Raw genomic sequence first — 12,427 nt, 5'->3', positions numbered from 1 at the left:
TAGTGGAGCTAACGAATAGCTCACTAACATACACTAATTGTGACTTAGCTACAGCTGCACTCAACTCATTAACACTCATCCACGTGTGTCTATTTATTTATCTATTTACTGTGTGCATATTGTGCATTTCCAGAGAACTGCAGTATGCAGAAGAAAGACAATATCAACAATGATCAGCGGACAGCTAAGGTCTGCGAGAGCACACAAACCAGCAAAATTGATTTTGGTAAGACTGTAAATGAACTTCATTTTTATCCCAAATAAATTTATGTGTGTGTTTTTGATGGAAATTGGTAGAATCAGCAAGCAAGTGAGCTAACAACCTGCAACTTGTCTGTCCTCAGTGTACAAAGTGAGACTGGATGAGTTTGCAGATGGTTTGTCCACTGACATTTACACAGTGCGGGTACTGGAAGTCATCAAGGAAGGTGGGTATTTATCCTGAACTGCCTAAAGTGTACAGTCCTCTGATGTTTCTAAGATGCCTAACAGGTGAAGGTGGCACAACGATTTGTTTGCCTCTTTCTAAAATTGAATTGTACCTCTCATGTTTAGTATGCCAAGTATGAAGCTACCGCAAGCAGCAAGCTAACTTAGGTTGCATTGCCAGGCAATCAGCAGGCACTCAAGAACTTATTGTTCCTGGCCAGGAAATTGTCCAGGACACCCGTTCAAAAAGGCTAACTGTTTCATACTTAGTTTTTTCTGTACAGGTTAAAGAAACTACATTAAAGGTGCTTTGTTAACTTTGGACTGAGCCAGACAAACTGTTTCCACTCTTTATGCTAAGCTACGTTAGCCAGCTGTTGGCTGCATATTTACTAGCCTCTACACTCATGAGAATGGTACCAATACTGGTATCAGTCTAACTCTTGTCAAATTTAAATGCATTTCCCAAAATGTCCAACTATTCCTTTAAGCATGATTTCACCAGGAATATGTGAGAATACAACACTTGTGTTGTAATACACCCCTGCTATGCATTCAATCCTTATCTTTTATCTCTTCTCCTATATTTGAATTACAGGAAGTTTGGATGTGGGTCCTCTGAATAAACTGCGCACATTCCTGAGTTATCCGCACTGCAGAGAGTCTTTGGATTTGGCGACAGGCAAAACCTACCTTATCATGGGCACTTCCAAAGATATTCACAGAGATGAACAAGAGCAAACGTGAGTTTGTTCCTTGTGTGAATGTGTGGAGTGTGCATTTTACCATTTCCCTGTTTTACTGTTTTCCAAAACTAAATCAAGTCTTTCTTTGACTCTAGTTTATGTGTTACTGTAGCTACTGATGGAGTAGTTAAATGCACAGAGGGAGGCAGGAGGCTTTTTCATGTCATGTTACAGAGTGAAAGCTGGTCACATGGAGACCCAATGTGTTTTTACTTTGCTCTCCTCAGCTATCAGTATGTACTCGGAGAGAGAACCTGGATCGAGTACTGGCCCACAGAAGCAGAGTGTCAATCTGACGAACACAGACCGACCTGTTTGGGCATGGAGGAGATGGTCCAGCAGTACCAACTCTTCGGATGTCAGCAGTAGTGAAGCACAAGGAAACAAAACGTTCTTTTCAAATTGTGTTTGTGTTGCATTTTTCTTATTATGTAAAACTTTCATTGCTATGGAGGTCTTACAATTTGCACTGTACTGATTAAAATATGATGGTCCCAATCTCATTGTCTGTGTTTTCTATACAAATGAACTTTTGATTAATCTAGAAATTTAGACAAATAATGATCACTGTTATGTTGAAGACTGTATGATTAGCTTGATAAGTTCAGCTGGAAGTAGGGGTTTCACAAAGTCTGATATTGTTGAGCTCAGTGGAGTGATGCATAGAAAGTTCAACACTAAAATTTCAGATTGTTTGTTATTCAGATTATAACAGCTCATATAGCTCAATCGACTGCAGCGGTAAGAAAGCTGGTATTTTCAGCTTTTGTTAAACCACTGGCAAAAAGTACATGTAAACTACGTAACTGAAATGTTGTGGGTTCTACTGGCTTAATTTATTTAGCAAGAAAATCACATTCAAAAAGTATATACTCAATCTTGTATAAGGAACATGATACAGTACATGCAATAGCCTTTCACAAATTGAAGTGAACAATTTACCCATTTAAGTCTGTTCAACAGTATAATGATTAATGAACAGATATATTCCTACTGATGCATAAGATATATTTAACAGAAAGTAACATTATATCCACATCCACAGCTGTGGATTATGTTATATAGGTTACCTTCATTAATTTGAATGCTGGACACAGAGAACAAAGTACAATAAATGAGAGAACCAAGTGGAAAATGCTCAATATCCCGAGAAAATGTGTTGTAGACATTTAGGACATCCTAAGGTTGCATATATAGTTTTATAAGTTTTATAAGGTTTATAATCTGTCTGCCTATCCCAGCTGACATTGGGCAAGAGGCAGGGTACACCCTGGACAGGTCGCCAGACTATCGCAGGACACATAGAGACAGACAACCATTCACGCTCACATTCACATCTACGGACAATTTGAGAGTCACCAATTAACCTGCATGTCTTTGGACTGTGGGAGGAAGCTGGAGTACCCAGAGAAAACCCACGCTGACACAGGGAGAACATGCAAACTCCGCACAGAAGGGTTCCCACACCCGGGATCAAACCAGGGACCCTCTTGCTGTGAGGTGACAGTGCTCACCACCACACCACCGTGCCACCATCCCTGAACATGGCTGTGCAAAAGCAAACTTGCAAGCAGTCTTGTGATTTGATAATTTTGTGACTGTGGATGAATCTTCCTTGCTCCACACTCTGGGCATTGAACATCCTTTTTGTCCGTAGGAAGTCTGTCAAACCTAAAAGTGTCCTAGCTTGTTACTGTTGCTAAGAGTGGCCATATCAAACTACAAACATTATGGGGCGTTGGTGGCTTAGTGGTGGAGCAGGCGCCCCACGTACAGGGCTGTTGCCGCAGCAGCCTGGGTTCGGCTCCAGTCTGTGGCCCTTTGCTGCATGCCACTCCCTCTCTCTCTCCCCCTTTCATGCTTGTCTGTCCTGTCAAATAAAGGCTAAAAATGCCCCAAAAAGAATCTTTAAAAAAAAAAAAAAACTACAAACATTATTGAGCATAAATAAACAAGTTTTAACCATAAAAATGAAATTACATTTTGTGTCTGGATCAGCTGTAGACTGACTTGACATTGATTGTTGCCATCTTGTTGTTACATAGATTAGTGTATTGTGGACTTACTACCACTAGATGGCTGATAAAAACGTCTGCAAATACGGACAACAGGTGTAAATTAAGCAGATTAAAGTTTAAGGAGTAGGAAACTTGAAATGTGATGTCCTCTTTGGGATTGCGGAAAGTTTAAACTCCCCAGTCAATCAAGCTTTTCCTCAAGACTAATACAAGTGTCCCAGGTTAGAAAGTGACCTGTCCCAGATTATCAAATTCATGCTTTTTTTTTTTTTGGACAAAGAGCACAAATAGTGGCATGTCTTCTCTGGGTATGAAATTTTCTCTCTTTGTTCTGGTGTGGTGATTTCAGATTGATCTAATTATATCAGAATAAGCCGCAGACCCGAGTCAAAATCAGCTTTATGTGTGTACATACATAGACCGGTGAAAAATTCTGTGTAACAACATATCTTTTCCAGATGAGGATCTTCTGCTACAGCATGGACTTCACCCATAATGAGTGACCCATTGATTACGTTGACAAAGATCCAGCACTGTATCAACAAAACATTTCAACAAGACCTGGACTCTGTTTGCTGGATCAGGTGTAATGCTGTGCAAAGTCAAAACAAAATTCAGGCCCATTTACTGAATCACTTGACATACCTCAGTATCTTGATTAAACTTTAAACTAAAATAAATTCAAATGTATATTCTCTGTGTTCACTCCCTATCCTCTATCAACAATTCTTTAAGTGTTTGCAAATACTGGGAATACCTGGACTTATTGTTACCAATACAGTTTGTTTCAACTGCTTTAATACAATCTCAAAACATCAGATACAATCATCATGTTCATTTATTCTATTTATTCTTTCTTTTTGGTTCAAAGGGCTCTGTGAAATAACTCAAAACATTAAAGCAATGTTTCAAAATTAAATGAATTTATCATTAAGTTAAACACTGCCACTAAAATGAAATTTCCATTTCTTGTTGCTTAAACAGAAATGACAAAAGTGTAAGGAATTGTGTCAATTGTGCATTTGCTGAAACTGATTTTCTGTATTTCCCTCGTCAATGAGACTTGAATCATTCAATGGTAAAATCAGATTTTCTCTCAAGTCAAAGGTCCTTGCCTTCACCTGCCAACTAGCCTGCACTGCAGCAACACGTTCTCATCCCAAGTTGTCACATTTTGCCGCTTTGTCAGTGACCTTTCTCGTTGACATATTACGCACTAGGTATCCCTCTGTGTTGACGTTCCAGGACATGCCATTAACGCTAGATGTCAAAAAGGCATATGGTTGGGTTTAGAACAAAACGTCTTGGTTTGGCATTTGAGGAGTGAACACCAGCGGCATATCATTACAGCGCGCAAGGTCAAGTTTGGGCGCATTACATGGGGACTCCATCAACCTTATATTGTTTAAGTGTACACATGCTAACATTGTGAGGTCACACACTGATATTAATCGCCTGTTTCTTTGTCTTTAAGTCACCGTGGTTGTAAGGGCAGGTCCCCTCCTGTGGAGCAAAAGGCATGGTTAAGTGCTGAGGACATTTAAATCCCGGAGCCAACTCACTGGACCAAACCATGTGCTGCCATGTCATGGGGGGTTTGGTTAGTTTTGCTATGTATTTGCATGTATTTGCTGTCCATTTAGGTTAGCCCTGGTGTATTATTTGGTCTGGCCAAGCCACTATACCTGCTCCGTCATTTTGACAGGTCAGTTTGTTCAGTTACCTTGTTCAGTTATTATACTGAGTATAGCTATGTTATGTTGACCTCTTTTATAGACCTACTGTAGTTGTTCACTTCTTGGTTTGTAACTTTTCATACATTATCCTGGTAAACTCTAGCGAGAGAAGAAGAGGAGTAGTGTGCTATATGGTGAATAAGGACTGGTGTGACAGTGGAATGTGAAGTGCTGTCCTGTTCCTGGTTGCCCTGCAACACAAGGGGAATAAACACTCCATATCACTGCTATACACAGTTCAGAGGTGGCTACAGAGCAGAGTCGCTGCCTGTGTGCTGCCTGTGTTCAGAGGGAGCGACCATGTGGCGATCTTTTTCAGGTCAAGATATGTAAACTAACCACCATGCAAGAGGCAAATAAAGACTAAATTACAATGCACAGGTTGAAGGAGTTGACACTTCATTTTACTGAAGTTGTACCTTGTCACATGTGACATGAATCATTGAGTCGTTCATTCATATATTAATTGATTTCATTGTTCAGTTTACTTCAGATCATCTGGATGGGACAGCAGTAAGGTGGAGTAAAGGTGCAGGCAGAGGGGTACAAGTGTGTAAGAGGAGAGTGCTGCAGAGTGGGAGAGCAGATAGGAGATCGAGCAGGAGGATGTGCAGGACTCGGCTCTGGCTGTTGGCCTTTCTGGTCTTTTCCTCTCTGACTTTTCTGGCTGATGGATCTCCAATGTAAGTAGATCTGCCTTTTCACACTCTGCCTTAAATGTCTGCTCAAAGAGGCAGAGCAGGTTAAAAGCAAAGGACAGGAAAGAGACAGGAGGAGGAAAAAATATGTATGTGCTGCCTGCATGCATGTAGGGAGTAGCTGCACTATGCCAAGATATGTTTGTGTTCTGTATACACAAATATTAGATGTGAAGTTAAAGAAATGCTGCTGACACATAGGGGAGCATTTGCATGGTAAACTGATTTTGTAATTCTAATTCTAGTTCAGGTCCTCAATTTACATGCAACAGCATTATTTTTTGTATTTTACATTACTGTTCCTACTGTTTATGCTTTTTTATATTGTTTAAGATAAGATAAGATAAGATAAACCTTTATTGTCTGTCACAAGTAACAGAAATTTGTCTTTGACAAGCTCCGAAATAAAATAGAATAGACAAGGACACACAAAACACAATAGACATTATACAAGATATACGACAAAGCAGTGTATTTGGGTGGGACTTGAATTGTTATTTTAAACTGTTAAACTGTTCAGGGTGGTGATGGTAGTTTTAGAATGCATACCAAATGCAATCCCTTCTTGTCACTGTTTCATGACCCAACCCAAGCCAAGAAGGCCGAGAAAAACCTTAGAAAACAAATGCATAAACTAGAAATGTGTACACCGACAGTGTAAAACATATCAACAGACTTTTTGGTGAAAGTGTAACACAGGCTTTGGTGAATACTGTTCGATTGGCTTGATAGAAAACTTGACTTTACTTTTGAGTGACTGTCTTATTGACGAGGGGAATACAGAAACACAACTTCAATAGATGTGTGTTGCCCCCGTGGCCTAGCGTTGACCAGGTGGGCGTGTGTGAGAATGAAATCCTGTTAGTTGAAAACAACAGACACATATTCACAATATTCTGCACTTATTGAAACAACCTGACTGTTGACAGACTTCAGCTATTTAAACTTCACAGTTCTATTACAGTTTTTGTTTGTACCATTTGTTTATATGTTGTATCAAATAAATGTCTTATGTCTCTTTTTTCCTATACAGAAAATAATCTCAAACACAAATCATAAACATAACCCTTTCATACCAATATATAGTAAGTGACAATTTAGTGTTATCACTGTAGCTGTTACCACAATATAGTTATCAAAGTACTTAAACCTTTGTTATACTTTTGCTCAGCTTTAACATTCATAAAACATCATAAAATAACAAGAATGAAACATTAAGTGCATGCAACCGATAGTTTTCAGTACAAATTAAGAAAACACATATCACAGCCTGCTCCTTTAACGGCAAGATGGCGTATGTACATCAGGCTACGTTCCTAATAAAGTTAAGTTCATACGCTGGCGCGGGTGCCATATTTCTACCGTTCCCATGTGCAACAACAGCATTAGCTAGGCACAAAAACAATAAAAGTAACAATAAGCTCGAAGTACTCTCGGTGTACAATATACCACAAATAACATCAACAGATTGAAACAAATGAACCGAGCTGTCTGTAATCTCACATTCTTATTACAATCTACAGGTTAGCTTGTTAGCGTCTTCAATGTAAACTCAATGGGTCCGCTAGCTTAGCACATTAGCATGTTGTTGAATGGTCCAGTAAATCACACAATACTACAAAACGAACTCTACCGCTGTTACTTTGACACAAACCAATACACATACAACATTAACAACATGTTTATCTTTCAGACTGTGATGTGCCTTTGCATTCTGGAGGAATATTAACCCACCTGTTAGTTGAAAACAACAGACACACAAAGAGCGTGTCAGCAGCTTCACCACAGTATTTATTCTGTGGTGGTGTGTGTCTCAGGGGATGTTAACCTCCCTAGCGCCACATATGCGCCCTCTAGCGACCAACCTGAGTAACATTTTTAGGAAAAGACAGTTGTGATGAAATTACATTTACTTGAATTAAACCCAGAAAAATTATGGGGTATCTGTTTTTATCCTTTTAAATACTTTTATCTTTTTTAAAGTCCAGACTTTAATCATGACTGTCATGTTTTTAATCATTTCACATGAACTGTTTTTATACCTTTTTTAACCATTTTTTAATCACATTAACCTTGACCATGAGCTTTTTAACCCATTACACACTTTAACTATACACTTTTTAACCCATTATAATCAACAAAATTCCTTTACATACTTTTGTCATCACTGTTTACAGTGTGCAGGATTAAGGAGCATCTATTGGCAGAAATGATGTTTAATATTCATAACAATGTTTTCATTAGTTTATAATTACCTGAAAATATGAATTGTGTTTTTGTTAGCTTAAAATGAGCCATTTATATCTACATATATATCTCTCCGACTATAGGCATATATACATAGACGCCGCATTGACTGCCGCTGCCTGTCAGAGCCGACGTCCTCGCCGGCCGCCATCTTGGATGGGTCTTGCTTCGCCGCCACAGTGCATTCACTTCTATTGAGGAAGGAGCTGTATGCACAAGTAAAATAGAATAACTCACTGAATTTTCAACTGATTTTCACAAGGTTTGGTTTGTTACAAACGGCACACATGTAGTTATGATACAGGATGCTTTCATACATTAAAAATACGTGATTTCATGCTTTAATACTTTCTGCAGATAGCAACAGCATGTTATTTAGGTCACAACACAGTTCTTTTATTCACCTCAACCCCAGAGTGGGATATATATATATATGTATATATATATATACATATACATATACACACACACACATATATATATATATATATATATATATATATATATATATACATACACAGTATTTATATACTGTATAAACATACTGTATAAACCCAATATACACAATACAAAACACAGTATAGCATATTATGTATAGCCCACCTTTGTGCACATATTCACTTTTCCACCAGCTGTGCTGCAAATATCCCCTGCTGCTCATCCTTCTGTATCTTTTTTTCAAATTATCTTGACCACGGTCCCATTTTCATAGTTATAATACCAATACCAAAATTAATTTCAGTGTTTATGTAAATACTGAAAATGTTTTACTACTTTTGAGGGATCACAGTATTCAGTGTAATAAGAATAAGAAGAACTTTATTAATCCCCGAAAAGAAAATTTCAAAGAAGTCTGTAAGATCATCTATTTAACAAAGAATTATTAAGTCTGATGGCTGTGGGTATAAAAGAGAGTGTGTGTGAGAAATAAACTCAATCAACAATCAAGCTTTTTCTTTATTAAAATATATTAATAAATTTATTAATATGCTATACTATGTTTTGTATTGTGTATATTGTGTTTATACAGTATATACAGTATATATATATATATATATATATATATATATATATATATATATATAGATATAGATATAGATATATCCATCCCACTGTGGGGTTGAGGTGAATAAAAGAACTGTGTTGTGACCTAAATAACATGCTGTTGCCATCTGCAGAAAGTATTAAAGCATGAAATCACGTATTTTTAATGTATGAAAGCATCCTGTATCATAACTACATGTGTGCCGTTTGTAACAAACCAAACCTTGTGAAAATCAGTTGAAAATTCAGTGAGTTATTCTATTTTACTTGTGCATACAGCTCCTTCCTCAATAGAAGTGAATGCACTGTGGAGGCGAAGCAAGACCCATCCAAGATGGCAGCCGGCGAAGACGTGCTCAAGCAGTCGATGCGGCGTCTATGTATATATTGTCTATGTCTCCGACAGTCTGCCATATTGTTTCTACAGTAGCCCACAACAGACAAATCAAACACTGGCTCTAGACAGGGCCAATTGCGTTTTTGTGTCAGCCACCAAGGAGGAATTTCAGTTCTGCAACCTCACTGGGAGATGCCATTAAATCCAATACACTGGACCTTTAAGCAACTATAAAGGGAAATTATATTTAGTGATTAACTTATTTGGCGGCACGGTGGTGCAGTGGTTAGCACTGTCGCCTCAGAGACAGGGTGGGGGAGCTCCGCTGTGTGATGAGGATGAGGATTAACTTATCGATGAATTTATTTAATACTGAAACACTGCTTTCAGGCTTTGACTGAGTTTTTAAGAGAGCCTTTTAAACCTCAAACAAAAGCTTAAGTGGACATGATGATTGTATATAATATTTTAAGAGTGTAACAATGCAGTTGAGAACAACTGTAATGGGAACAAGAAGAAGACCAGGTATTACCAGTATTTGCAAACAATTAAAAATACTGATACATGGTTCGGAGTGCAGATAGAGAATATTTATTTAACTTAGTCTAAAGTTACATGTCACTGGTGTCTTATGTAATGAGTAGCTCCAGTAAATCATGTGATGTGGTCCTTCAAATGATGCCAGTAAATAATGAAATGTTTTGTTGATCTAGCGCTGGATCTTTGCCAAGATAACCAATGGATCACTCATTATATGTGAAGACCATGCTAGAGCAGAAGATTCTCATCTGCAATAATATATGTTGCAAACTGGGATAACCAAATTTAAAAAAAAAAAAAAAAAAACTCAAACCACCACTGAGAAAAACAAAATGACTCCTCAGTTTGTCAGCAAGTTTCAGTACATCCTAAACAGCATGTGGTTCTTTCTACGCACTGACTATACTCTACATATAATTTTTCCCACTGCTGTGTAGGAAGATAATGTCTGCCCCCAACTTGTTGCGGGTAGGAACACCAGTGAACATCTTTGTGGAGTGTCAAGACTGCACCGATGATGATGCCATCAAAGTAGAAATCTTCGTAGAAAACTATCCAACAAAAAGCAAAAGGCTGACATCCACATCTGTGACCCTTACCAGTGCAATAAAGTTCCAAGGCTTCGGAGAAATTGTGGTAATGTAGAAATACTGAAATACATCTCACTGTTTTGGTTTTGTTGTCAAAATACTATATATTAAGAAGCCTGAATTCATCACCTAGTGAAGCAATATTGTTTTCTATTATGGATACAAACAAGAGAGGAGACAACAAGATTTTTAATTTAGCATCTATAAATGCACGATATATCCGTCCTGCTCCTCACACACTGCTTGTGTCTCTCAGATCCCTGCTGGAGACTTCAATCCGGATCCCAACAAGAAACAGTATGTTTATATAAAGGCTCGGTTCCCTGATATAGAGCTGGAGAAACTTGTCTTACTGTCCTTCCAGTCCGGGTACATCTACATCCAGACAGACAAGACCCTCTACACCCCCAACAGCAAAGGTGAGTTCAATACAAACACCCACCTTTGTTAAAACACTTCTGTCCTAATATTTTTTTTATATATATAAATTTAAGCTTCATTCAGACTTTAACGAGAACAGTAATGTCTCTCTGTCAGTTCATTACAGGATGTTTGCAGTGACGCCCAGCATGGAGCCTGTAGAGAGGGATAACAAAACCCAAGCTGATGCTTCTATTGACATTGAGATTGAGGTATTGTATTTTATCTTTTATATGCAATAGAATTTTAGATCATTTCCAAACATTTACCTTCAATTTTCATCTTAGTTTAGCGTGTTAAGTCCAGATCAAGCTAGTTTGCAGTCTCTGTTAAGTGGCCATTAATTGTTTACTCACTCTGCAGCAGGAAATGGCACTTCAAAATAAAAGTTCTATGTTGGAAATTCACTGTACTTCTAAAGAAAGTGCGCTTTTTACAAACTTGTGGGTTTGCAAGTCACTTTTGGTCCATTCAAAATGGACCTGCAACCCACTTTTAGACTGCAGCCCACCATCTGGGAACCAGCGACTTGTTTTATTTTATTATTTAATAAACCATTGCTGAATTGTGTCTTATTTTAGAACCCTGACGGCATCATTTTACCAATTGATCTGGTCTCTCTGAAATCAGGGATGCACTCTGGAGATTACCAGCTCACTGAAATTGTCAGGTATGGTTTTTTCTTTTTTGTTTGTTTGTTTGTTTGTTTTTATTTCAGTTCCTTAAGGTTGAATAAATTTGTCCGTTTTAGTGATGAATTTCCGTGTCCTGCATGCATAGGTGATTCAACTGTATTACATTAATAAGAGTCTACAGGTGTGCTAGCATGGTGATGTTTAGCAGGTAGCCTTTCATGTTTACTTCACATCTTAGATTAGTGTGTAAGCATGCTAAGATTTATCTATTATCACTGAACATGAAATACAGCTTAGGTTGATGTCAGTAGTCTTGCAAGTGTAGTCAAGTGTTGGCGCTGCATATACACTACTATGAAGACTACATTGAAAGTATTGAGAATTTAGGTTTATGTATAAGACATAGGCTAATTACATGTGTGTGTTTGTTTGTGCGTGTGTGTGTGTGTGTGTGTGTGTAGTTTTGGACTGTGGAAAGTGGTGGCAAGGTTTCACAACAAACCACAGCTGACTTACTCTGCAGAATTTGAGGTTAAAGAATATGGTGAGTCATAGCAAAGGTCTTCTTTATCCCTTAATCTGTTATTAAAAACATATACAACTTGTCTTTACTTTCTGCCTGATTGGAGCCAATAAAATGCATTTCATTTTTCAGTGCTGCCCAGTTTTGAGGTTAAACTGACGATTGACAACCCCTTCTTCTATGTGGACAGTGGACAACTAATTGTTGATATCAAAGCTACGTAAGTGAATATTTTCTTTTTGTGACTTTAGAAACAAGGTTTGATTTGTAGACTGATTAAGTGGAAAGGTTTGCTTTAAGTTTTGGGGGGGGGGGGGGGTTTCTTCTTGTTAAGCTGTCAGGGTGATTTTTTGTAGTTACACTTAACCGTAACCATTTTAGTACCATTTAGTACCATTTTAGTACCATTTCTGTTTTGGCTTATTATGAAATAAACAAACTGCTTATGAGTATTTGTGTTTTTA

The 12,427-nt window shown here is 37.9% G+C and overlaps 2 protein-coding genes across 4 annotated transcripts in view; both read left to right on the top strand.

Moving 5' to 3' along the window:
* The window catches only part of LOC117254742 (complement C3-like), a 64,240-nt gene extending 62,567 nt beyond the window's left edge, over nt 1-1,673 (top strand). For both annotated transcript variants that reach the window (XM_078166638.1, XM_078166635.1), the window contains exons 40-43: nt 134-226; nt 345-428; nt 1,028-1,172; nt 1,403-1,673. In XM_078166638.1, coding sequence (XP_078022764.1) covers nt 134-226; nt 345-428; nt 1,028-1,172; nt 1,403-1,544 — 464 coding nt within the window. In that variant the 3' untranslated portion in view covers nt 1,545-1,673. The remainder of the gene's footprint in view (nt 1-133; nt 227-344; nt 429-1,027; nt 1,173-1,402) is intronic.
* Nucleotides 1,674-4,766: 3,093 nt separating this feature from the next.
* Nucleotides 4,767-12,427, top strand: part of LOC117254689 (complement C3-like) — a 45,941-nt gene continuing 38,280 nt past the window's right edge. For both annotated transcript variants that reach the window (XM_078166634.1, XM_078166633.1), the window contains exons 1-8: nt 4,767-4,793; nt 5,413-5,612; nt 10,233-10,431; nt 10,642-10,804; nt 10,923-11,017; nt 11,387-11,475; nt 11,902-11,984; nt 12,096-12,183. In XM_078166634.1, coding sequence (XP_078022760.1) covers nt 4,767-4,793; nt 5,413-5,612; nt 10,233-10,431; nt 10,642-10,804; nt 10,923-11,017; nt 11,387-11,475; nt 11,902-11,984; nt 12,096-12,183 — 944 coding nt within the window. The remainder of the gene's footprint in view (nt 4,794-5,412; nt 5,613-10,232; nt 10,432-10,641; nt 10,805-10,922; nt 11,018-11,386; nt 11,476-11,901; nt 11,985-12,095; nt 12,184-12,427) is intronic.

Source organism: Epinephelus lanceolatus, chromosome 3 (genome assembly GCF_041903045.1).
Source record: "Epinephelus lanceolatus isolate andai-2023 chromosome 3, ASM4190304v1, whole genome shotgun sequence".
Lineage (NCBI taxonomy): Eukaryota > Metazoa > Chordata > Actinopteri > Perciformes > Serranidae > Epinephelus > Epinephelus lanceolatus.
The sequence above is the reverse complement of the archived record's forward strand: the minus strand, read 5'-3'. Positions and strand labels throughout refer to the sequence as shown.